At 54.0% G+C, this 25,525-nt stretch overlaps 9 protein-coding genes across 9 annotated transcripts; 7 read left to right on the top strand and 2 right to left on the bottom strand.

Moving 5' to 3' along the window:
* Positions 1-2,596: 2,596 nt before the first annotated feature.
* P152DRAFT_404352 (chitin synthase 4) lies at positions 2,597-6,407 on the top strand (the record flags this gene model as incomplete). The annotated part of the gene is made up of 3 exons (XM_033676757.1): positions 2,597-5,343; positions 5,395-5,885; positions 5,947-6,407. The coding sequence occupies 3 exons, from the start codon at positions 2,597-2,599 to the stop codon at positions 6,405-6,407; spliced, it is 3,699 nt and encodes a 1,232-aa protein (XP_033530609.1).
* Positions 6,408-8,757: 2,350 nt separating this feature from the next.
* On the top strand, positions 8,758-11,342 carry P152DRAFT_452463 (WD40 repeat-like protein; the record flags this gene model as incomplete). Its single annotated transcript, XM_033678295.1, has 2 exons — positions 8,758-10,161; positions 10,221-11,342. The coding sequence occupies 2 exons, from the start codon at positions 8,758-8,760 to the stop codon at positions 11,340-11,342; spliced, it is 2,526 nt and encodes an 841-aa protein (XP_033530608.1).
* A 2,414-nt stretch (positions 11,343-13,756) lies between these two features.
* Positions 13,757-14,226, bottom strand: P152DRAFT_373313 (RNA-binding domain-containing protein; the record flags this gene model as incomplete). The annotated part of the gene is made up of 3 exons (XM_033675554.1): positions 13,757-13,811; positions 13,984-14,090; positions 14,155-14,226. Coding segments are annotated over 3 exons (234 nt in total), but the record flags the coding sequence as incomplete, so codon positions are not given.
* Positions 14,227-16,511: 2,285 nt separating this feature from the next.
* P152DRAFT_178750 (uncharacterized protein) lies at positions 16,512-17,137 on the top strand. Its single transcript, XM_033674160.1, has one exon. It carries the CDS (start codon positions 16,624-16,626, stop codon positions 17,002-17,004), a length of 381 nt encoding a protein of 126 aa, XP_033530606.1. The 5' UTR covers positions 16,512-16,623; the 3' UTR covers positions 17,005-17,137.
* P152DRAFT_178744 (uncharacterized protein) lies at positions 16,772-19,192 on the top strand. The gene is made up of 3 exons (XM_033674159.1): positions 16,772-17,651; positions 17,716-17,785; positions 17,835-19,192. The coding sequence occupies exons 1-3, from the start codon at positions 17,142-17,144 to the stop codon at positions 19,169-19,171; spliced, it is 1,917 nt and encodes a 638-aa protein (XP_033530605.1). The 5' UTR covers positions 16,772-17,141; the 3' UTR covers positions 19,172-19,192.
* A 350-nt stretch (positions 19,193-19,542) lies between these two features.
* On the top strand, positions 19,543-21,505 carry P152DRAFT_462026 (pyrophosphatase-domain-containing protein). The gene is made up of 5 exons (XM_033680255.1): positions 19,543-20,362; positions 20,418-20,537; positions 20,623-20,966; positions 21,016-21,099; positions 21,149-21,505. Exons 1-5 carry the CDS (start codon positions 19,700-19,702, stop codon positions 21,288-21,290), a joined length of 1,353 nt encoding a protein of 450 aa, XP_033530604.1. The 5' UTR covers positions 19,543-19,699; the 3' UTR covers positions 21,291-21,505.
* Positions 21,313-22,267, bottom strand: P152DRAFT_178658 (uncharacterized protein). The gene is made up of 4 exons (XM_033674158.1): positions 22,228-22,267; positions 21,993-22,175; positions 21,672-21,898; positions 21,313-21,614 (listed from the first exon to the last, which is right to left on the bottom strand). Exons 2-4 carry the CDS (start codon positions 22,091-22,093, stop codon positions 21,499-21,501), a joined length of 444 nt encoding a protein of 147 aa, XP_033530603.1. The 5' UTR covers positions 22,094-22,175; positions 22,228-22,267; the 3' UTR covers positions 21,313-21,498.
* P152DRAFT_462025 (uncharacterized protein) lies at positions 22,238-23,873 on the top strand. Its single transcript, XM_033680254.1, has 2 exons — positions 22,238-22,728; positions 22,784-23,873. The coding sequence occupies exons 1-2, from the start codon at positions 22,418-22,420 to the stop codon at positions 23,742-23,744; spliced, it is 1,272 nt and encodes a 423-aa protein (XP_033530602.1). The 5' UTR covers positions 22,238-22,417; the 3' UTR covers positions 23,745-23,873.
* A 488-nt stretch (positions 23,874-24,361) lies between these two features.
* P152DRAFT_517158 (uncharacterized protein) lies at positions 24,362-25,488 on the top strand (the record flags this gene model as incomplete). The annotated part of the gene is made up of 2 exons (XM_033682991.1): positions 24,362-24,731; positions 24,782-25,488. 2 exons carry the CDS (start codon positions 24,362-24,364, stop codon positions 25,252-25,254), a joined length of 843 nt encoding a protein of 280 aa, XP_033530601.1. The 3' UTR covers positions 25,255-25,488.
* Positions 25,489-25,525: the final 37 nt, after the last annotated feature.

The raw sequence follows: 25,525 nt of genomic DNA, 5'->3' as shown, positions 1-25,525 counted from the left end.
AGTCTTGAAACCGATCGGGACGTTACCTTTGTGATGAATCGGGTATTTTACCGTCGACCCGTGGTTTGATCGTCCGGTGGTATTACGTCAGGTCTATGCCGGCATTATCAATTATGTCGAAGCCAGCAGGAGAGCAGTCTGAAATATCGGGCCTCCCTCGAAGTCGGCTAGTCAAGCCAAGTTTCGATCGCCATATTTAGCTGGATACAGGAATATAAATTGGAAATGCATATGCAGCCTACCATCATTTACTACTTTACGAACAAGGCAGATCGGCATCAAACCTCGAGTCTCGAGTTCCACGACAAATGGCCCTGGGATTTTCTGGGTGGCCTCGCAATTTGCGTATTAGGATAAGCAGAGCTGAGGAATGTATGAACTATGAACGGAATACGTACACTCGGCGGAGGAGCTGACAAGGATTAAGAGAGCAGTGAAGGTGGCGCCGACGCACAAGGCGCTGTACTCAACCGAACCAAAGACTTGCTGACTGCGGATTCACTTCGCTCCTCAGTCGGGGAGGTGTAACTATTGACTCCGATATCAGATATGGAGTCCTGTCATCCTGTCTTACCTATGATCAAGCTGCGGGCACGGTGCACAAATCCGATGACGAAAATAATGGATAACGCTTACTTAGGCATTCCGACTGCCCAACTGATGAACGGATTCGGAAAAATTCCAGAAGAACCGTCTACAAATGCCAACGAGGCTTACCATACCTGTACTGGGGTCTGAGGATTGACCGGAAGAGGAGAGCCATTGGGGATATATTTGGCGCCAGGATCAGTTCCCGTCTCCCGGACTTATTGCCACTCCATGTATACTTTCTGGAATTCTATGTGCCGTAATCCGTACTGCTGTGTACCGGTTTACGTATGCCCATCCTCTGATCCTCCTGGTTGTGCGCGATTGGGCCGCAAATGCAGTCCGAGGAGGCGCAGTCAGCGCAGAATTCGTGGTTTCGACGGTGGTGTCGGCATCTGACGGTTCGTCTGTCAGCTATCCACTGTCCTCAACCAAAGGTTCGAGTGGGAAGGACAGATTGGTTAATAGTCTAGAGAGCGACGAGCGTGTACCATTAACTTTGGGTGCCCACACACGCCGGGGATTTCGTGAACGGTGGAACAAGGCACAGCAATATGGCATGTTCGACGGTCGCGATGCCAGCGAAAGGATGCCGTGCAGTATTTGATGATCTCCATCGGACTCGCGGCCTGTGGCAAAGGTCCAGGCTCCACACTGGTATTAATATCTAATTACCACTTCTGTCTTGTTCCTGGCTGGGTAGGTTCTCGCATTTGCGGCTCTGCTGGAACATTGGCGAAGAGTCCGCTGAGAAAAAAGTTGGGATCGGGTGGTTCCTTCGGCAACGCAGCGGGAACAAGCGCTACAGTGATCTAGACATCGGCAGGGAGACTACAGCAAGGGTGGCCAGGTCTTTTTCGTATTTATTGATTAATATTCCCAGTACCTGGATTTAGCAGAGGCATTGCCCCGTATTCTCTGTACTAAATCCGGACGGTGGCCTTTGGGACTATCCCTCCAGGAGCTTCGGGTATTTACCTACACACCGGTATGGTAATGTCCATTCCTGGCCTGTATAGTACTCGGTTACTTAATTCTCCCCCAGGCAACCTATGCCGTAATAATGAACAATGGCGTGTTAATTCACCCCTGGATTAGGGATAAAGTCTTTTTTGGAGATATTTTGGGAGATCGCCCCCCCGATAGTTGCTAACTTGGACCGTGGACGATGGACGATGGAGTAAAACCCCAAGTGTGCTCTCTGCACTCGCAGCAGTTCTGCACGGATCGCCCACCCAGAGTTTTGACGAACCACCTCCCTGTCCCTGAGTCCCTCTCTGTAGTCGGCGTGCGCTCTGTGGCTTTCTATTTTCTCCCGCTTTGTTTGTGGTCCTCAAGTCAACTGAGTCCACGACCTCCTCTCCTCGTGTAAATTGTCGTCCTCTGCTGGTTGCCAGCAACCATCCACCATCCATCTCCAACCCCAACTTCCTACTTGTAACGTCCTCACGGCTCCCTTGGCAACGATCCCACTCTCGCTCGAACTCTGGTGTTTTCATCGTTTGCCCATTCACCTCTTCATCCACTCGCTGCCCTATTGTTTCACGGCTCGATTCATTCGTTGGCCCCTTTCCACCACTCAACTTCCTGCAGGTGTCCGCTCGTCATCAACAATCATACTGTCCGACTACCCCTGGTGCATACGGTGTCGCGCGTGGAATCTCCATCAAGTGTGAAACACTATCGTTTGATCTCATCTTCCATCCTACCATCTTCCCAGAGGCCTGGTTCATTGCACCTTTGGGGCGGGAGTGATTGCGGCAGTGTCCTCGGCGCTGGAACTCTCCCTTTGGTACTGGAACCTCATAACTACCAAAGTCGACAACCGGACATTCATCCTGGCATTGGACGCTTCCATGTCGCGGTGAATACGACATCCTCGTTGAGCGCAGACATATAGCTTTCTTTGAAAGTGGTGTCCAGTAAGTGCGACCGCGGTGGATTTATGCAAATTTATCATGAGATCTGGCATGTAACTAACCCAACATTTCCACCCGCGCAGTTCACAATGGCGACTCCTCATCACCACGCGGCCTCTGCTGGCCGGGAAAACACCTATCGAGAGTCTCCATCACGCCGTCGCCGACCTTCGGATTTGGAATCGCGCAATCCCGCCAACGCAGACACACCCACTTCACCCACCCGCGGCGCTAACTATCCTCAATACTCGCAACCTTACCCATCGCCGGGGACGCCATTAGGCGATCAAGATCCCATGATGACGGCCCAGAATCGCGGGCAAGACTTCTCGCGGAAACGGAGCCTGATCCGACCCGAACGGAACCGCATCGACCGTGACCATCCCAACTACCATTACCGTAAACATGCCCAGAATATGGCCATTTATCCTTCGACGACGGGCAATGATCCGATCTTCGAAGATCACGTGGAGGCGGGAACGGTCAGCTCCGACAGTACCGATATGAAAAGCCTCAACCGACCGGAACCTGGGACCACGGGACGCCCGGGCTATGGCGAGAATGACATGAACGAGAAGTACGATAGTGTTCCCCTCGACGGACGACAACAGGGCTCGAAGCGACTCAAGCGAAAGATGACGAAGAAAGAGTCGCGCGCGGAGAAAGATCGCCAGAAGGAGATCCTTCGTCCTCCGAGTTTGTGGAACATCTACTGCGGGATCATCACATTCTGGGCTCCAGATGCGGTGCTGAAATGTTTCGGGATGCCGGCGCGGGCCCAGCAGAGAGCGTGGCGCGAGAAGATCGGACTGATCAGCATCATCCTTAGCATCTGCGCTGCAGTGGGTTTCCTCACCTTCGGCTTCACACAGACGGTGTGCCCGCCAACTGCCAGTAATCGGATGAAAATCAACAAAGTCGACGCGGGCTTCATGATCCTACATGGTCAAGCGTACGACCTATCCCGGTCTCACCATCAGCTAGCTAGAGGTGTCCCGGATAATGCCAACGTTCTCTTCGATCTCCCCGAGAAGCACGGCGGGAAGGACGGCAGTTTTCTCTTTCAGAACGTCAATGGCGCATGCAAGGGTCTCATCACCCCGAAACCAAACTCCGGAGTCCCTACAGACGGACAAAATATGGGCTGGTATTTCCCTTGTCGGACCTTCAATCAAGATGGTTCGAGCGAGCCGAACATCACCGTTCCATACTACAACGGCTACTCGTGCCATACTTCAAATGCGGCACGGGATGCCTTCTACTCCCTGAATGCCTTTGGAGACGTCTACTTCGAGTGGTCCGATATCAAGAACAGCAGCCGGAATCTGATGGTGTGGAGCGGAGATGTCTTGGACTTGAACCTTATTAACTGGTTCAACCGAACCGCGGTCAATATCCCCCCAGAGTTCGATGCGCTTCGAACGAACCCCAGCGTTCGTGGCGTCGATGTCACTCGAGCGTTCATGACCAAGCGCGACAAGCACGTCGCTCGATGCTTGACGCAAATCGTCAAGGTAGGGACAGTCGCTTCGGAGACCGTCGGGTGCATTGCTTCCAAAGTCGTGCTCTATGTTTTGCTTGTCTTCATCCTTTCTATCGTGGGTGCGAAGTTCGTGCTTGCGATGGCCTTCCAATGGTTCATATGCCACAAGTATAGCGCAAAGAAGACGTCTCTGGGGTCGGATTCCAAGAAGCGTAAGCAGCAGATCGAGGACTGGAGCGAGGATATATATCGTGCTCCCCCCCGCCCTGAGGCGGCTCTCGACCGAACCAGCAAGCGCGGCAGCACCTTATTCCCCACGACGTCGCGTTTCACGAGCCCCTATGCCATCGAGCGTTCCCTTGCCAAAACCAAAGCCCCTCCAACCACTATGACCAGTCAAACACAAGGCTCCGGCGCAAGAGGGAGCATGTACAGACAGGGCAACCAAAGTCAAGGGACGCTGCCGACGGCGTATTACGACTCTCAGTCCAAGCCTATGTCCCAGGAGAGCCGGGCGAGCCTTCTTTGGTCGGGCACGGGCGACGGCAAATACAACAGCATCATTGGCGAGTCCGAAGGCCCTGGCCCGGCCGGTTTTATTCACGAAGCCGTAGTTCCTCAACCCCCCGCGGAATGGCAACCGTTCGGATATCCTCTTGCTCACGCGATCTGCCTGGTCACTGCCTACTCCGAGGGAGCTGATAGCATTCGGACGACTCTCGACTCCGTCGCCACCACGGACTATCCGAATAGTCACAAATTGATCTTCGTGGTCTGCGACGGTCTGATCAAGGGTCATGGAGAGTCCCAGACCACCCCTGACATCATCCTGGACATGATGAAGGATAACACCATTCCCCGGGAAGAAGTGCTCCCCTATTCGTATGTGGCTGTTGCTAGCGGCACCAAGCGCCACAGCATGGCCAAAATCTACTCCGGCTTCTATAACTACGGCCAAGACTCTCGCGTCCCGACGGAGAAGCAACAACGCGTTCCCATGCTGGTGGTCGTAAAAACCGGCACCGAAGACGAGGCCACGAATTCCAAACCGGGCAACCGAGGCAAGCGCGACAGCCAGATCATCCTGATGAGCTTCCTGCAGAAGGTCATGTTCGACGAGCGGATGACGGAGCTGGAGTTCGAGATCTTTAACGGCATCTGGAAGATCACGGGCATTTCCCCGGACTTCTATGAAGTGGTGCTCATGGTCGACGCCGATACCACCGTGTTCCCGGACAGTCTGACGCACATGATCTCCGCCATGGTGAAGGATCCTCATATTATGGGCCTTTGCGGCGAGACGAAGATTGCCAACAAGCGAGATACATGGGTGACCATCATCCAGGTCTTCGAGTAAGTTCCAATTATCCACGCATGATGCCTTCGCGCTAATCGGTGATCTAGGTACTTCATCTCCCATCACTTGTCCAAGTCGTTCGAGTCCGTGTTCGGCGGCGTCACCTGTCTTCCCGGCTGCTTCTGCATGTATCGAATCAAAGCCCCGAAAGGCGGTCAGAACTACTGGGTGCCCATCCTAGCCAACCCGGACGTCGTCGAGCACTACTCCGAAAACGTCGTCGACACCCTCCACAAGAAGAATCTGTTGCTGCTCGGCGAGGACCGATACCTCTCGACCCTGATGCTGAAGACGTTCCCCAAGCGAAAGCAGGTATTCATCCCTCAGGCGGTCTGCAAGACCACGGTCCCCGAGCAGTTCAAGGTGCTGCTCTCGCAACGTCGACGATGGATCAACAGCACGGTGCACAACTTGATGGAGCTGGTTTTGGTGCGGGATCTTTGTGGAACCTTCTGTTTCAGCATGCAGTTCGTCGTGTTCATCGAATTGGTCGGGACCTTGGTGCTACCCGCCGCCATCTCCTTCACCATCTATCTAAGTAAGTCCCCTGTTCGGTAATCCAATGATGTTTGACCGAACGCTGCTGACGAAGCGACTAGTTGCAATCACGATCAAGGCCGGCATTACCCACACCGAAGCCCCCTTAATCCCCCTCATCCTACTCGCGCTCATCCTGGGTCTTCCGGGCTTTTTGATCGTGTTGACCGCGAGCCGCGTTTCGTACGTCCTCTACATGCTTGCTTACCTGATCTCCCTCCCTATCTGGAACTTCGTGCTCCCAACGTACGCCTACTGGAAATTCGACGACTTCAGCTGGGGCGAGACGCGGAAGACGGCCGGCGAGAAGACCAAGAAGGCCGGCATCGAATACGAGGGCGAGTTCGACAGCAGCAAGATCACAATGAAGCGATGGGGCGACTTTGAGCAGGAACGCCGGCTCAAAGGCCAGGCGTCGGCGTGGTCGCAGCAATCCGCCACGACCACCGGCGCTGGAACGTGGCCGATGCAGCAACAGCACCATCAGCAGCAACATCAAGGCGCATATGAATATTACGATTAAGGTTGCATGGTTGGTTGGAGCCCCCGTCTCGCGTGGCCTCTTTTCGCTTCACCAGGGGACGGCCCTCGATTGGGGAAAAGAGAATAATAGGAGAAAGCGGGGCTGCTTCATTCGCGTTCATTGTTGTGCTACCACCGGTACTTCCTGTTTGTGTTGCATGAGTGGCGTTCAGCGCGGATTTTCCTCATCTTCCCTTTCGTTCCATTCCGCCTGCTTTTTCGTCTCGATTTGGAGGGGGCCGGCGCGCTGTTTTCCAACCACGTGGGTTTTTTGCACCACCTTTTCTTCATCTGTAGTACAGCCACCAATCCTCGACGGGCCCCCGACGCCGGGGTCCCCGTAAATAGATACCTCGCCTCCATGTACCTACGTAGTGTTTAAAACCGGCATCCGTTACCTGCCATTCCCGTCTTGATCCGTCGTCGCAGTCCACATCGTGCATCGGTCGTGCGATATCGTCACCAGCTTCGGTCGTATCTCGTCGCCCGAAGGAGACAAGTTGCATGCACCACCGCCTGCGCCGCGCCGCGCAGGCAGTCCGTGGCGAATTGTGTGAGTTGTCGTCGTTACACGACACCGCGAGGGGTCATGCCATTATCATGCCAAACGAGAACCGGCTGTTAGGTAGCAGGTAGGATTGAGAGCGATGCATCTCGGTTTGTTGTTTGTGGTGACGGGCTGAGAGGGGGAATTCTCGGCGTTGGTGGGGGACGACGGTCCAACATCCTCGTCCCTCTCAGCTTCGCCATGACAGGCCCGCTCATACATACATCCCATTTGTGGCTCTTCGTCCTTGACGCCCACGGCTTCTGTTGAGAGAACGTTCACAAGTCGATAACCATCCTCACAAAACACACGACGGTATCACACAAGGTCCTGGTGGCATTTCAAGGTCAGTTGGAGATGCTGCGGGTGAGCGACTGGAGTCCCTGTCTGCCATGGTCTCTCGTGTCCCCAGTCGCTGCGTTGACTGTGTGCAGTGAATGTGCACGGCATGTATGTCTCAGGTCTCAAAACACCTTGGTGAGTCAATCAGGGACGAAGTTGTTTGTTGCCGTGACAATTGTGAAGATAATAACAATAACGATTATGGCAATACGATGATATAGAACATGCGACGGATTCGGACTTTTAATGATTTCAAAGTCTCGGCGAGGCTCGAATCTTTCGGACGTCAACGTCGTGGATTCCTCGGACCGCTTTCTCACCTTGTGAAGAGGATCGTATAGTTAATATCGCCGCTCATTTGTCCACATTGAATATTGACAAGGCCCGGCCGCCAATCGATTGTCGCATTTATATCCAATCTCTACCTGGAATGGCGCTTGTCCAAATCAAGGACCTCCCGTGAAGATGCTCGCTCCCTTCGTCCGTCCGCTCATTTTTCTTCGTCCTCGCTCTCCACCATGGAATGCCGCTGGCATATTCTCCCTGCGGCATTGTATCCTCAGAAACCTGGCATATCTTAGGGCACTCGCAGCGGCGTGTCGTCGAGGGAAGTGCGCCGAGTTCTAAAGTTTGTGCCTTCGATACTTGGGGGAGCGAATTCCCTGCCTGTCATGCGGTTTGACACTGCATCCTGCATCGACCCCTCGTCCGGCGTTGGCCACTGAACCAATTCTTTCCATCACTCACTGGTCGTGGCCCTATTTTGCGCCTTCCCCCCTTGCAACTCGGTTGAAATCTCCTTGAGAGTCCGGGGAGTGTGTCCGTTTTCGTCGTGCGTGCTGGCGTTGAACGGTTGAAGTGGGTGGGTTGTCGTCGCTTGCGCTGGGTTTCCATCGCCTATTTTACTTCCTCTGGCGATGCCGTTGCGGCATCGTGCCGCTGCTACACAATTCCCCTCCGCTTGGACCGGCTTCCACGTTTCCGTGAGGAATTGTCACACAAGGGAGCACGGTTCCGTCGTTAATCGACGGTTGTTCGCCGCCTCTGTTCTCGTTCGTCCTCCCATTTCCCCTGCCTCTGTTTCCGCTTGCTTTTTCCTTGGTCGTTGTGCTCGTCCGTAATCCCAAGGTGAGGGAAGGGCCCTGGATCCAGAAGAACCCGCAACAAGAGAACATTTGGGATCCTGCTCGGGAGGCATTCCAACGCGCTGGTACCCGACCTTGCAATTCCGCATCGCATCCTGGGCCAGCGGAAGGTCGGGGTCCAGCATCGGCCGTACCGTTTCGGTTTCCTGTGCTCTCTTCTTATTTCAACACGTCCGCCCGTTCGTCGGACTGAAATTGTTTGGTCTTTGTCATCGCCTTACCTCTTTTTCGCTCAATGTCCGTCGACCGTTCCACGCTGCTAGGCGTGCCGTTGACTTACCCTCGAGCGGAGAGGCATCCTCGACGAACTTCCAGGCATGAGTAACTATACCGACCATTTTCCGGACGTGGGGTCAAGTCGGCCGTCGTACCGTGGAGCGATGGTTCTAGGGACTGAGATGGCCGGATTCGTGGCTCTCCCCCATAATATGCGCCAGAGGCCATGGTTGAGTTCTTCTCAGAACGAGCTTCAGTTTCATGGAGATGCGGACAGTGATGGTATAGCTGAGGTGGACGACGCCGTCTCTGAGGTTTCATGGTCTCCAGCAAGAGCAAGCACTTTTCCAGTGGATGAATTGACTGAGGATGGAGGGATGGATACAGGTATGGACGTTAACAGTACCTGTATGGGGAGTGGTTGTATGGAGTGTACGGATCCCGATGGACGAACTTGTTCTGATACGAAAACGTGGCACGGGGCAACCACGCATATGGCGCTCACATGGGAGAGGACTTGGGAGAAACATTGGGAGAACGCCATGAGCTCCTCTTACATCAATGAAGAGCAGGCCAGCAAGCAATCCGGAGAGCAAACAGAAAATGAGGAGGAGTTGTTCACAGCGAGGGATAATGAAGGAGAAGGGTCATCATTCCAGATGTCTCGACGATCTCGATCCGCCTCCTATCTACTCCGCCTCAGAACTGAAGAACGAGGAGTCACGGATTTACGATATTACTCTCCACACTCTGAACCTTCTCGATCTTCTGAGCGTTCTCCATCCTCTCGGTTCTCCTATTCCTCCAATTCCTCCCGCTCACTTCCTCCCGCTCAGCTGTCTGCATCTCGGAAAAGGATCCGTCGGAGGAGTACCGCCCTTGAACACCACGGACACATCAAGATTCATCACCATCAAGATACCTCATACTGTCCTTCTTCTGCTATTCCGCCTACGAATTTTCCTAATTCCCATCCTCATTCAATCCTACACTCTCCCCCTCCTTCTCCGTACAATCCCACACCTAGTTTTCACCAGGCACATCCTTCGTCAGTGGAATCACTGACATCACCGAATTCTCCTACACTATCGTCCCCCGATGCTGGACGACCGCCTTCCAATCATTCTGAACCACAACAAACCACTTCCTCAATGGTGGTCCCTCTGATTCATCATCCCATGGCGGACAGCTTCCTTGCTCCTACCGCGTCAGACATCACCGTCGCCGATCCCGATGCGATCGGGGACTTCCACGATTTCCTCGGCGTCTGGCAAGGCGAATCAGGACGCGGAGCAAGAGGATGGCCATACGTTAGCCTCCCGCACGATGGCTCACCAATTAATACCTCAGTTGGCTCGAAAAGGGTGTACAACTCAGTTAAATCCTCAGTCATATCGGACCAGCAAGGGATCACTTGGCAGGACGCAATGACAACCAGGGACGCTGCGAGAGGTGCCCGCTCCATTTTTTACCGTCACATAACTCCAATGGGTTGTGTATCAACAGTATGTCAGCCTGGGCATCAATACTGATCGCCAATTAAACAGAGCTAACCGCCCAGCAGAACCGCGATCACTTCAAGCAAGATCACGCCCCTTTTGGATTCCGATCATTTCAGCCAATATCGGAAGAATCCACGCGACCAAAAGTATTGCATTTCCAATTACGGAATTTATTAGCGACCACTTCCTTGGGCAACGTTTATTTCGCCAGTGACCATCTTGTTCAACGCTTTAATCCTTCGGATGGATCCGTTCGAACGGTCCTCAACACACACAGCGAGCCGTCCACCAGACATCAGCACAGTATAGTCTCCCTGGCTGCGAACCAAGGCCTTGTGGTTGCCGGCGAATTGCAGGGCGGTTACGCCATGAAGTATCTTCATTCATCGCTCGGCAGTAATCCAATTAGGGGGACAGTTACATCGCCCCGAGAATCCGGTAGTATAAACCACGTCGAGGTTAGCAAGGACCGAATTTCCGGAAACCCAATTGCCGTTTTCTCGTCGAACGATCAGTATATCCGAATCCTCGATTGCGAACGAAATATATTCACGCACAAGAGCACGTATAATGGGCCGGTCAACTGCTCTGCCACGTCCCCTGATGGCCGCATGCGAGCAGTTGTAGGCGATTTTAACGAGATAGTGTTTACAGAAGCAGTCTCTGGAGCACCGATCACCCGAGTCACTGGCGTCCACTCCAATGCATTTGCCTTCGCATGTGCTTGGTCACCTGATGGCCTCCACGTAGCAACCGGAGGCGACGACCTCCGCGTCGTCATCCGCGATGTCCGAATGTGGACGCAGACGGTGGGTGTGGTGGACTCCAAACTCACCTACCCGCGCTCCCTGCGCTTTTCACCCCTAGGCGGCGGTTCCCGCATCCTCGCGATCGCGGAGCAAGATGACGTCCTCCAGCTCGTGGACGCGTCGACCTACGATTCCGAACACGTGCACGTGCAGGACATGTTCGGGGCGATCGCCGGGTTCGATTTCTCCGAGGGCGGAGATAAAATATATCTCGCGAACGCCGATCGACGGTATGGCGGCGTCTTCGAGTACGAGAGGACTGGGTGCACGAGCCGTTGCGTCGACGACACTATCCTTCACCTCATCCCCACGTGGGATTCCGAAAGGTCAAAGGACGTCATTCGAATGAGGGAGTTGGCGGGGATCTGCCTGTGACGCTCCGACTCGGAGACTTTTCGTGGAGGAACAAGAATGAAATTAGCAGCGTCCCTGTTTTAGTATGGAGGATTCATGGATATCGTTCACCATGTGATTCCATTGTGACGGTTTAGGTCATCGCGTTGACTTGATTCCCTTTGGTCATCACTAGCGTGCAGTTTCGGTTTTCAGGGAGAGGGACCTTTGAGGGGCTGCATGTTGTTCTGTTTGTGATACCCATCCATGACTTTCATCGGTTTCTGTTGCAATGTGTATATAGTACTGTAGGTGAGAATGGGGTTTTTGGCACTGCTTAAGCAGATACAATCCTATATCACTATGGATCTTCTTCTCCATCTCCCATCCAGTTTTTATGATGTCGCTGTTATCCATCTAAAGCGCGAGTCCACGCTTCGAGTTACAGGCTCGGCCACTCCTCATATCTCAGTGTTTACCGCACTTGCGAGTCTTCCCACCTGCTATTACAAATGAAATCGTCCCCTTTGTTCAGATTATAGAGAACGTTACTCGTAATTGATTTAAGACGCGGCCCACACTGCTAGTGGCTCGGCGTCCTATAGGTAGTTATTATCAATTCTAACAAACATATTCAGTGGGTCTCGGTGTGTGAATGGTCCTTCAAATAAAAGGCTGGTGCTGGATACGAATATACGTCTTGGTATCATACAATTTCAAATCATTCCCATAAACCTTCCACCATCATGGGCCAGGCATACGATATTTCAACTGTCAACAATGAAATCCGGGTAATGTTTCGTAAATGAAGTCAAGTAGTGACCGTCGAATTGGGTGGTACGTCCACTGGCCTCATCTGGGGACAAGTACTGAAATTGGTAGTGCTAGGTAGGTATACAAAACAAATAGCAATATCTTATGATGTCTTAAGACGTAGGGAACGAGTCATGGCTTCGACACTGGAGTGGAGGATAAAGATATCCGGGCAATCAAATCCACATCATATATTGGCAACCGCAGCTTAATCCAGAGGTTGTGCGAGCCGACAGGGGGAATACCAAAGGCATGCACGTTAAGAAACCCTTCAAAAGATATCTCCGGCGTTTGTCAATTCGAGATTCGCAGATAGGCACCATGTCTATCACTGAATCAATAGAGTATTAAAAACTTGATATCTGGCTCGATGCTCTGGTGCACAGACATGGGCGTTCCTCGGTGGCACGGTTCGCCAACAATAGCCAACCACGTAGTAGTCCGCCATCATATCCAATACCTACTATGTAGTGTGGGATGGGCGGGATTTCAGTGTCCAGAGCGACATCCATTGACTGACATCAAGTGCCGTCGACTTGCAGGTACACGTCACAGCAAGCCACGTCAGCGTCCCGTTTGATTCGCCATTCGAGAAGAGCGGTTGGTGCATGGAAGCGATATAATGGGATCAGCTGGTTGACTAAAGTAGAGCCGGCCATGCAAAGGTGAAATACAAAACTTTCATAGCACGGTTGAGAGTGGAGGGGAACTGAAACTTCATTGTTGCGACACTGATGAAAAAAGCAAATGCCCATGGTTTTGTCCCATCGAATACGCTACATCACAGTGAGGCTTGCAGACTGAATCCGACGCCGAGTCCTGATGGTATCTATCCCTGATGAGGAGTGCGAGCCGAGCAGGCATGACGAAGAACGGGCAACAAAATCCGATCGGGGGGATTGGAGGGAAAGCGGGGGATTAAAAAATGCTGGGGGAAGTGAAAATAAGGGGAACAGGTTCCGTTGAAGCGAATATAAGAAATGCGGCCGTTTCTCGCGTGAATGCGATAGTGAAGTCGAAGTCGGTTCAGACATGCCTGATGAATGACCGCCGAAGGAGAGATGTCCGTCTGGTGCAAGCGGAGTGCCGCATCGTCTGGCGCTCTGCCAACTGAAATCCTCGAAGCCCAACCAAGCTATCAAGACATCAAGCCGTCAAGCCATCTACCACTGGGGCTGCGGATTCCCGGTGCCCTGGTTCGGATCATACTGCTGGGCCGATTGCGAGGGGTGCTGTTGCGGAGGATATGGCTGTTGTTGCGGCGCTTGAGGTTGCGAGTAGGGAGCCGCGTTGTAGGGATTCATGGCAGGCGCCGGTGGTTGGCCATGTGGAGCTTGGACCCACTGACCTCCACCACGACCGTATCCTGTACCAAAGGGTAAGTGCGATTCCAGATATACACAGAAGAGGAACTCGCTACGCGTGACTAACCGGGATTCTGGCCCATATACCCCATTCCCATGCCGCCTGGGAGGGTGGGAGTTAGTGAGAGTGACGAAGAGCAATGAAAGATCAAAGAAAATGTCGCGGAAAATCGCAGAAAGGTCGAACGCACCTCCATAAGCCTGATTCATGCCGTAGTTGCCATCTCCCATTCCACCGGCCTGATACCCACCGCGACCTCCATATCCACCGCCTCCCGACCGGTTCGAAGACTTGTCGGACGCCTTGTCGACTCGAATCATCCGTCCATCGAATCTAAATCGTTCCATTAACTCAACCGCCAGTTTGCAGGCACACGGGAAGACCATGAAGCGAAAACCAAAGAAAACACACGGAGAAGCGCGATGGGCGCCAACCGGAGATGATCGCAAACCTATCTATCGAGTACGGATGTTCGGGAGAGTCTGAATCGCACTGGACAACTCACTCGACATTGTTCATCGCTTGGATCGCCGCCTCCGCCTCCGGTTCGGCGGCGAAACGGACGAACCCAAACCCACGGCTTCGTCCCGTGTCGCGATCTTTCACGACGATCTGTCCAGCGCGCAAGTCAGACGATGCGGGTCAACGGAATACTTTGCATCGGGATCGCACTCACGGCTTCTTCAACATGGCCAAACTCCTCGAACTTGGCTCGCAGGGTGGTGTCGTCGGTGTGCCACGCAAGGCCACTGCAGTCGCTCGCGTCAGATCTCATCCTGATTTCCAGGCCACGAAGTGGTTCATTATCTCACCCAATAAATAACTTGGACATTCTTACGGAAGAGTCCACGCCGGTCGGATGATGCGCAATTGCAGAAACCCCACGATGAAGTCACTTGGTGCGAAAAGTGATGAAGTTTTTCGAAAGAAGTCGTGTGTGGAAGTGCCAGGAAAATGGACTGTTGGGGAGAAGTGAATCCGAAAGCTTTCAGCACAGCTTTCAGCGGCGCTCGAGTGAACGATGGCAAGCCTCGCGAGCGAGAATCATGCAACAACACAAGCTTGTGTTAAGCGGTATCAATCGCCAACCGGATATCGCCTTGCAAGGATAGCACCCGTGTCCAGATCCGTCCCAGCACTGAAACGCTACCAAACAGAAGCCGAAAAGCAGTTCGATCCGCACTTAGTCGGTCGGGAAAAATCAAGAACCTCAAGAGTCAAGATTGGAGAGAGCGCGTGTGGATGTGCAACCACCCGATCTCATCAGCGCGGGGCAGAAATGCGAACGGAGCAGCGAACTGAGCAAAGAACCGCACCAGTCAAACCCCTCCAAAGATCCAAGACGCTTGCAAGCGGATGGACTAGGCCAGAATCGGGATTCCAAACTGCGGGAGATGGTCGTTAATGGGAGAACAGGCGGTAGTAGTGGGATGGAAATGGAATGGGATAAGCTGGGGGTTTATGGAGTCGTGGGCATCAGCCATGAGCGCTGGAACGCTGGAACGCTGAACACTGGAACACGGGCCGTCTGGTCACTTGCAGGTAGGAAAATCGACATGGAGCGACGGCAGCAGGATGAACAGATCAGTGACATTTCAACGCCCCAAAGTGCTCGTCGGAGGGTTCGCTCTAGCGCTTCATGACGGACGGTTTTGTGTGATATCTCTGGGATACGGTTGGTCCGGCATGAGGATATTGCACTGCGCGGTGCTGCAGGATGGGCAGCATGGCCCAGTCAGAGGCCTTCTTTATTCTATCTGGCTACGGCCATTTCTGAACGCGTCGGCCCACGATTGGTGAGCTCCCTTTTGCGCAGTCGGACTGGACTTTCAGTCGAGCGTCGTCCGTCCTAAAGAGGCGATTGCCCTCCTGTTCCCGTGTCTCGTAGATCATGCGGACGGGGTGCAAGCAATAGCACCCTTCACGGTGTCCGCCTTATACAGCGCCAATTAGGGGTGGGGACTGGCATCGCTACGGTATTTTGGTCCAGGCCAGGGAAACGCTCCTGAAAACTATGCCTGCAGTATGCGATGTGTCTTGACAGTTTGCGATTTGCCCCTCCATGCTGATGCACGCTGCAGCAGTACATAGTAAGTGGCAGTGTGGCACCTGAATGGACTTGGAATGTTCTGCACTGTGGACGGTGCGCGGAGAGGCTCCGACTCTCTCCGCAGCCTTGACCTGGTCGGTTTGGCACCTTGACCACTGACCTGTTGTCTTGTTGACCTGGACCTTGACCTTGACCTGCGGCCTGCAGGCCGTGAGCCCAATGCACCAACATAAAGCCGTCCATATCCCAGTCGAAGATGATGCCCAAAGACTTGGTAGCGGAAATGGAGGGGCATCTCCGGGCAGTGGTAGGCTGTGAGGTCAGATCCGTCAGATGGACCGGATTGAATAACATCACTCGTACTGGGACGTATCCACTGACTGGCCAATCTGGCCATTTCTGGAGTTCACTCCATCGACCCTTTGGTCAAATCGATGGAAAAACCGCTGACATTCGGAGCAGGTGGGCCCCCATTTACCCTGAATTGGATGCAAATGGAGATTGCATCAAGTATACAGCTACCTATACCCTATGCTAGGTGGCATGGAGACTCCCGTCGAGCTGCAAGCGAAGTCAACCACCAGCGAAGCACAGGATGCAGTGCATTAGTCAAGACCCGCCTGCATGAAGCTCCCCATCCAAAATTCCTCGACCACCGAGCTCACGTATCTAGGGCATTGACGGGAACCGCGAAAGATGAAAAGCTGGTCTCGCTCACGTGCATATCAATCCCACCAGACCGCTGCGGTTCTTTTCCCTCACCGTTCGTCAGCGACCAGCAGGCGTGGGCGCAATGCCATCGTTTCTCATCATATATTCCACATTCAACGACCGAAGTCGCGATTAATTTCATGCGGTTATTACAGGACTAGGATGCTCTGGCTGTCCTCTGGCTTGGATGGAGAGGTCGACGTCTCAACAAGGTGTCTAGGTCATCCTGTCATCCATGGTAATGCGAATCCCCCACACAGATCGGGATCGGGATGTCAACACTTCGTAGGTGGTCGACAAATGAGGCCGGGAGCAATCATCGTCCTGGTCGTTCTTTCCCATCTGACATTGTGACTGCCTGACTGTGCGACTGCCTGTTGTACTATGGCCTGCTGTGCTCTGCTTACTACAAATACCTGTAATTACTCTTTTCGGCTATCTCGTCATCGTCGCACGGATCCAGTCCTCCTTACTCACTGCCGCCATCCGCATCTCCCCCACTGTATCAAACCCTTGAGTCTGCATGCTAGCATTCAGCTCTTTTCTCTCATCTCCTACACGTTGCTCTACTGTGTTTCACTCGTCAATTGGATGCTTCGGTCCGATTACTGGAGTCGCCGCATACAAGGAACGGCCGCCGTGATACAACCTGCGCGTGGATCACCGAACCATCATCTAACCGCGCCATTCTCACATAGTGGCGGCGTCCTTCTTTGCTTGCCATGTTCCATAAGTTGGCTTGAAGTCTGGCCATTGCGTCGTTGAACTGCCGACGTCAAGCCACAGTCCGCGTTTGCGGTAACACGGCATTTGTCTTCAGCCAGAGCATCAGGGTTTCCAACTGGCGTCCCAGTCGCTAGGGGCGCTTCGACATAATTGTTTGTGACCACCTGTCCGGTCCCATGATGGACATCAAGGAATGGCTACAAGATGCATCGGCTTCTATCCGTGTCCCCAGGCCTTCTCCCGGCTCTGCTCCCGCGCTCAATAACTCGTCCTGTCTGTCCGAGTCCCCACCAGTGCCTGTAGAGCATGCAAAATTGGTCCAACGCAAAGGCATCCGATCTGACAGCTCCATATTGGACTCTAACTATCCTCCGCGTAAACACACCCGCGGCAACCGGCCCGGTCCGAACCATTCTTCAGTTCATGGGACGGCTTCCGGTGGAGTTGACGGCCGTTACACGAAAGCCGAAGTCGTGTCTCCTGAAGTACAGTATGAGCGTAGACCAAGACATAAACCTCGCGCCGATCTCTACTCGCCACAGTGCGGTACCCGGAAAAAGAGGAAGAAGGACCACAGGAAGGAAAGGAGGAGCGGACCGAACGACAAGTCAAAGGCAAAGCGCAACAGGGATCTGGCAAATTTACGCGCATTCCAAGCCGAGAATGTTGCTTCGGAGCGTTTGACCGTAAGGGACAATTGTATCATATTCTTATATACTTTTCCTGCCGGCATCTGCTAATACCTCCAAGCTGAAGCCACATGAAAGCCTAGGCATCCTCAACAAAGGCCAGGCAGCAAGTGGTGGGCGAGGGCAAGCACGTACGAATCCACCACATTTCTTCATCTTGCACATCTGACCGACATGCAGTCCCTGACCTTGCCTTTGCGGATATGTCTTTCCTCCGATCCAAGAGCGGCAGTGAACCAGCGCATAAGTCAGCTAAAAAGTCTTTGAAGACGAAGCACAACAAACATGAGCAGACGATATCAGCTTATTTCGATACTCGTCGGAAACCACCTGGGGAGATTGACGCCAACTCTCAACGAACCCCCGAAAGGAATAGGAATGGCGGATTGAAGGGAAAGACTCATAGAAGTGGCCCTTCGACGTCAGGTATCGGCTCGGGGACTCCATTGGTCGAGCATTCTCCGTTGGTATACATTCAGACGGCGGGGGATGAGAGAACTCCGACTGCAAAGGCGTACACGTGGCCAAGCTCGCCATTGCAACGCTTCGAAGCTACAGGTCACGATGCGAGGGAATTCTCGCCTAGTCCAGTGCATGGAGATTCCACTGCGCAGCGTTGTCAATCAGGATCAACTTTATATCCTCATGCAGAAGACCTCCAGAGGCCAACGCAAACTTGCGTACGCGATCGAGTTACTCGAGTAACCCCTCAAGGAGTCGACGAAGGAGCTCCCTCAAGAGCTGAGTCTACGGCCTACGAAATAGCTCCTCAACATCATCCTCATAGGATTCGAGCTCTGAAGACCTGTGCATCTACTCACCCCAGTCATATTCTGGAAAACCCCCCTTTCAGCCCGGTGCCGGCTCACCAGTCTCCTGCCAATTATCGGGTATTTGTCCCGGAGTCGACTTCAAGTCCAACCAATCAGTTTGACCATCTAGGACTGAACAACCTAAGATATGCCGGAGATGGACTTGGGCTAGGGTCTGCTGGATCTCTGAATTACATCCTCGCACATTGCGATGCTGCCGTTTCTCGGAATCTCCACGAGAGGGAGGCAACGGTCATCGATCAGCATTTGCCCGAGGAGGGCATTGGCCTAGAGCAGTTTACTGAAGGATTTCAACTGGAGAATACACATGTTGCTGATGACCGAGCGCAACCCATTCCGCAGGCCTTCCCGGACTTCGTTCGGACCCGCTCAGTCGCCTCGCACGCGGGAGGCTATATATGGAGCAATCCGATCGACCTCTATGACGCACCGCAAGGCTTGCGTGAGGATCCGATGCATGACAGGGCTGAGGCGGAACCGCTGGATATCGACGACGAAGACAATCTACTACAGACAGAAGGGGAGCCGCATGGAAGTTGGTATCCTGACTTTGATCACGGGGCGTCAGGTTCGGATTTCGTGCAATTGGACGACGCTCTAGTCCCAGACCCAGAATTCCAAGGTGATGGAATCATGGAGGAATCCGACCTTGCTGGGTTTTGGAGACCGAATCGGCTGTACTGAAAGGATCATCAATGGATATAACGTTGATGCAACATGTATAATCAATGGTATGATTGAGCCGACTTAAGAGGGCTACCCGCCATGAGTGCCTGATCTAGGATATAGCCTTCAATTGATTGTTGAGGAACTAGAATGAATTCAATAAACGGAGGATTAATTTTGAAAATGGTGATTTGGCTGAGCAGCACCCCCACCCTCAGCATCTGATCAATCGAAGGTCTGGAGGGTTGAATTGGACCCCCGCGGTGCCTAGAACCGTTGCTGAACAGTAAGGACTAAGGAGGGAACACGAAGCGAGGCGTCGTGCCGGGAGACCACGGGGACTTAAATTACTTGGGAGAGAGGACGCGGGAAACACCAGCTTCGGTCGTCACATCCGAATAATTTTATCAACCGGCATCGGGGTGGAGGCGGATCGAGACTACAGCGGCCAGCGCATGGAGATTGGAGACCTGCCCTGACTGCCCTCCTTTGGTCCTCCATTATCCCGAGGTATTGCGAATTCCTAAGCGATTGGAACGGAGGACCATGATCACGTACGGAATGCGCTCAGAACGGCATCAATCCATCCTCTCCAGCTACGCCCGGCTGTTGCTGCTCCATCGTCGCGCTCCCATCAAGAATACCGGCTCGATTCGACGATTTGCGACATTGCATCATTTGCAGCATTTGCCTCATTTGCCTCATTTGCAGCCGGCGGCGTCGTGCAGAGTTGGCGCTACTCATTCACAGCGGCGATACATGTCGTCTTCCGACCGTCCCCCCCCACCAACCAACCCCCCCAACAGCCTGAGCAGCTACACCACCACCAACACTACAAGCACCACCAACAACAGCTCCTCTCCATTTTTCACACACCGCTCACGAGCTTCCGCCGACAAAATTCACCTGCGCACCTCCCAGCTCGCCGCCCATCTTTCTCCCCCTCACCACTACCATCACTCCCACTTCTCGTCCCCTCCTCATTCCACTGCACCCAGTGGATCACGACGCTCATCGACCATGGCTTCCAAATCCACCTATACCGCCCGCAAAGTCGGCGCGCCCAACACCCTCGAGCACCGCGTGTACGTCGAGAAGGATGGCGTGCCCGTCTCGCCCTTCCACGACATCCCATTGTATGCCAACGAGCAAGGGACCGTCCTCAACATGATCGTCGAGATCCCGCGCTGGACCAATGCGAAGATGGAGGTACGTAGATTACCGATGGAGTGGATGGCGACCCCCACTAACGTCAAATTTCCAGATCTCCAAAGAGGATCCCCTCAATCCCATCAAGCAGGATATCAAGAAGGGGAAGCTTCGCTTCGTGCGGAACTGCTTCCCTCACAAGGGGTATCTCTGGAACTACGGTGCTTTCCCTCAGGTGTGTGCCTGCCCCGCGAGCTGGCGATTCCCCGCACTCCCATCCTCCACAGCTAGACACAACTAAAGTCTAACGACCATTGTAGACCTGGGAGGACCCCAACGTTGTCCACCCCGAGACCAAAGCCAAGGGCGACAACGACCCCCTCGACGTGTGCGAGATCGGCGAACTCGTCGCCAAGCCCGGCGACATCAAGCAGGTCAAGGTGCTCGGCGTCATGGCGCTGCTAGACGAGGAGGAGACCGACTGGAAGGTCATCGTCATTGACGTCAACGACCCGCTGGCCTCCAAGCTGCACGACATCGAGGACGTCGAGCGCCACCTCCCCGGCCTGCTGCGCGCCACCAACGAGTGGTTCCGCATCTATAAAATCCCGGATGGAAAACCGGAGAACCAGTTCGCTTTCTCGGGCGAGTGCAAGAATCAGAAGTAGGGATTGTGTTCGATTATGGCGAAGATCGCGGCTAACAAGGAGCAGGTACGCCACCGACATCGTCCGCGAATGCAACGAGGCTTGGGAGCGCCTGGTGCACGGCAAGGCCGACCGCCATGGCATCAGCATGTAAGATTTTCGCATCCATCCATCCATTGACTCTGCTAACCCCCTCCAGTGGTACGGTTACCGTCCCCGGATCCGCCGAGCGCATCGATCCCAACACTCTCGGCCTTACGCAGTCCCAGAGCCTGCAGCCGGCACCGATCGATGGATCGATCGACAAGTGGTTCTTCATCTCCGGCGCCCCGTCTGGTTAGAGATGGGCTACGGCGTCGAAACCAGCCCCATATGCCTCATCGCATAAGGTAGGATGAACCGTGGATATTGAATTTTGGAGGGATGAGGGGATATATAACGGTCTGGACCGAATGACCAAAAGTATAGATTACAGTTTGTACCACCGTGGTGCGCTGGGACGCTAGAACCCTCCCCAAATACATATATCATACCACCCGCCTCCTCCGTCTACCCATCCGATAATTCCGCCTGCCGTCCCAGTTTCCGTGAATGTCGATCCACCTCCTCCATGACCTCCTTGATCTTCAACCGCTGCAGGTCCACCTCTAGCTGCTTCCCATCCTCTGCACACATCGTCAGTCAGCCATGTCTATTGAGGTCATCGTAAGGAATCCACGCACTAAATTGTAACGACAACGACCCGTCCTCGGCGCTGGTCCGCGGCAGCACCTTCACATTCACCTTCATAGTCTGGCGCGCGTTCGCCGGGAGGAGGGCGAGGAAGCTGCGGACGGTCTTGGCGCGGGGGGAGAAGGGGTTGAAGGACGCGGAGACGTCGGTGAGGAATCTGGTGATCATGATGGAGGGTTGGGGGTGGGGGGAGCGGAGGATGTGAGGATGTCGGTATCTGTTGCGTGGTTAGTGGTTGCTTGTTCGCTATAGTCTGTAGAGATGCGGACTAGGTGATGGTTGAGGTGTCGAACTGCACTATCTTCCCATACCGATGCACCAATTGTACCGTCTCTCGTCTTAGGCAAATATTAGAAATGAATTGAACGGTGGGAACTGTGGTTACGAATGTATATGGAGAGACTCTTGACATAGAAATGGTCCTGTGGTGATTCTCTAATTCTTCACTTCCGAAGTTCCACCGATGAAGCTCTGGCTACGAACAGGACAATTGTCTAATTACAGGTTATTCTGCTGCTCTGACGAAAGTCGCAAAGGTGTCCTCACACAGTTTTGGTTTTTTTTTGAGTAGAAGCTGATCGACTGTTGAAATATTCAAGAATGATCTGATCTCCATTCCCTTTTGCAGACCGAAGCTTCCTCTCAATCGGCTGGAATCCCGTCCGGAGGCCAGGGATTAAGAGCTCGTCATCGTCATCACTCTTTATATCAAGCCACTCCGTCCACTCCACCCACCATGCTCTCCACCTGGCAAGCCATCTGCACCAACCTCGACGCCCGCCTCCAGACCTTGATCGACAGCAACAAAGAGACCCTCCACCTCGTCCATCGCCTGAACAAACTAGGTCCGCAGCCCCGCACCGCCCTACGTCCTGACATCGTCGATCGTCTGAAGCGCAACGAGGAACACCTCGACTTAGTCGGCCAAGACGTCGAAGACTTGCCCGGTGCAGTAAGAGAAGGACCGCATAGTCGGGAGACGCCCGTCAGTAGGGAGAAGGCGCGATTAGAGTCATTGGTCGCCCGGTCACGGGAAGATCTGAAGAGGTACGCTCCGCACCACCCCATCTTCTTCTCATATAGCGGACTAAACCCCTCCCAGCACGCGCAGCCAGTTCCGACGCGCGCAACTACAAGCGCTCCGGAACGACGAGATCGCCCGCAAGAAGGAGCGGGAGCAACGGTTCGCCATCACACCGGACGTCCCTACGTCAAACCGACCACGACGCGGACACGAGCGCCAACCGCACGAAGACGCGCGCGTGACCGCCCAAAGCGAAGTCACCGACGCCCTGCAACGGACGCTGGAGTTGATGCAATCGGAGGTGGAGAGATCTCGCGCATCACAGGAAGTGTTTGAACAGTCGAGCCGGGACCTGCGGGGGCTAGCGGAGAACTATACGGACCTGGACAGCCTGCTGTCGTCGTCGTCGACGCTGCTCAAGTCGCTGTTACGGACCTCGAAGACGGATAGCTGGTATCTACAGACGACGTTCTACCTCCTCCTCGGAACGGTCCTCTGGCTCGTCTTCCGCCGTCTCCTCTGGAGCCCCATCTACTGGCTGTGTCTCCAACCCCTCTTCCTCCTCCTCCGCCTCTCATCCTACCTCCTCTCCGCATCCGGAATCCTCGGCTCCGCTCAGAGCAGCTCAATCGCGGTCTCCTCCCCTTCCTCGTCCCTCATCGTCAAACCCAGCGCCACCGAAGGCTTACCCCACCTTCGTCGGGATCAAGACCCCCAGCCGTTCATGCGTGCCGGCGCCGGCGGATACGGAGCAAAGGATCCAGAAGATCCGAGCGTCCGCGGGTCCATGTCGCAGCGAGTTGGGCAGATGGCGGAGAAATCTCGTCAGCAGCAAGGGGGGCAGGCGGGAGCGCAAGTGCAGGCGGAACCCGTTCGGAGGGCGGACGGGACGGTGTTGCAGGACTCGGACGAGCCGCGGAATCCGAAGAAGAGGGTGATGGAGGAGCCGCCAGAGGGGCAGGCGGAGAAGCAGGGGCAGCAGGAGGGCCAGGAGCAGGCGGGACAGGCGGGACAGGCTCGGAAGAAGGATGAGCTATAGGGGTTTGTAGCTGTATGTGTACCTGATTTACGATATGATTGCCATGATAGGCTTAATGGTGATATGGTCAATGTTCGATACACTTCTTTGGTTAACATTGTTCCCAGTAGAGACAAGATCAGCATCGGCAACATTAAGATTTAAGAGTGTGTTCATGATATATTGCATGTCGGATACCTGACCCACTATATGGATACCCCTTCCAGTCTAAGAGACCGTACCGCAGGTATTTAGATACCATAACTCCCGCTCCCCAAACCTTCTCTCCTCCACTATTCATAAATGTAATGATTACTGATGTGTCGAAGCGATAGCCCCAGGGGAAATTAGGCATCTCTCATCATGGAGCGACGATGTCTCCAGCTTGCTTCTATGAAAGCTAATGGAATGCAATTGGAGATCTGCCGGAAGAATCGTGGCGTCTCCCTGACCCATTCAATATCATATTGTTCGACGCCATCTCCTGCGCTTCAGCCCGGCCATGGCTTGGGCAGCTGAGCTCCCTCTCTTGCATACAGCTTTAAGTCTGAAGCGTTCCTTTCTTGCGATTTATCACTCAAGAGTCTTGATTTCTTTCTTTTCCCCACTCCTCGTTCTCCCTCAGACGATGGGCAACCATGCGTCGCTGGCCATGGCTCCCCGAGCCACCTTTTGACCCTACCCACCGCTTCCACACCTCCTGGCTCCTCTCACCCCTCCACTTCTTCCTTCTACGAGCTCTGATTGCGCTGTATTGCTTCGTTACCATATTCTTTCTACTAGGATGGCGCAGCACCCACGGCATGGACGAGGCGGCGCGTCGGTCCTTTAGCTACTTCACGAGCCTAACGTTCTGGGGCATCGCGTTCTACTACGCGTTCGCGGCCTTCCATACGGGGAGCTTCTGGTTTGCCGGAAAGCCGTTGCTCGCCCGCTGGCCAACGGCTCTACAGTATCTTCATGCCATATTCTATACAACTATCACGACCTTCCCATTCGTCGTAACGAGTACGTGTCCCTGTGTCCTCCCCCCGTCAAGCCTCTGACGCCCATCGCAGTCGTCTTCTGGGCCGTCCTATTCGATACCTTCTCCACCCCGTTCGACACCTGGTCCAACGTCACCCAGCACGCGCTGAACCTCCTCTTCGCCGTCCTCGAAATCCTCATCCCCCGCACCGAGCGGCCCCCGGTAGTCTACGTAGCCGCGCTAGTCGTCCTCCTCGCGCTGTATCTCGGGCTCGCGTACATCACGTACGCCACCGAAGGGTTTTACGTCTATAGCTTTTTGGATGACGGGGAGGTCGGTCGCGGGGGCGTGGCAGGGTATTGTGTGGGGATCTTGGTCGGGACGGTCGTGGTATATGGGCTGGTGTGGTTGGTGATCTGGGTGCGACTGGTGGTCACGGAGGAAAAGTGGGGGATGGCTGGGAAGATGGCGACGAGGCGTGGAGTGGTCCATCCGGGTGGAGCGGAGGTCGGAGAAGTCAAGGACCAGGTGGAGATGAGCGAGAGTCATCACAGCGCCGTATGATGCTGTGATTCTTTGACCCCCTGGCTTTCTGGACCCGGCAGATCATGAACTATGTAATGTGAAGTAATCTGGTTGACGTTGAGTTGCCTGCCGAAATTTGACGAAAGATACCGGCAAGCCTCCCTTCTGGTGAGCAATGATGGGACCGGCGGAAGTGTGCAGTGCTCCATAGCGAAGGCTTCATTTGTGGTGTTATTAGATGGTGCTCGTGAATGCAATCAGATATGAACCCATATATTCCGTTTTGCCTTAACATATTTGAGAAATGTAA

Source organism: Eremomyces bilateralis (genome assembly GCF_010015585.1).
Source record: "Eremomyces bilateralis CBS 781.70 unplaced genomic scaffold P152scaffold_29, whole genome shotgun sequence".
NCBI lineage: Eukaryota > Fungi > Ascomycota > Dothideomycetes > Eremomycetales > Eremomycetaceae > Eremomyces > Eremomyces bilateralis.
The sequence above is the reverse complement of the archived record's forward strand: the minus strand, read 5'-3'. Positions and strand labels throughout refer to the sequence as shown.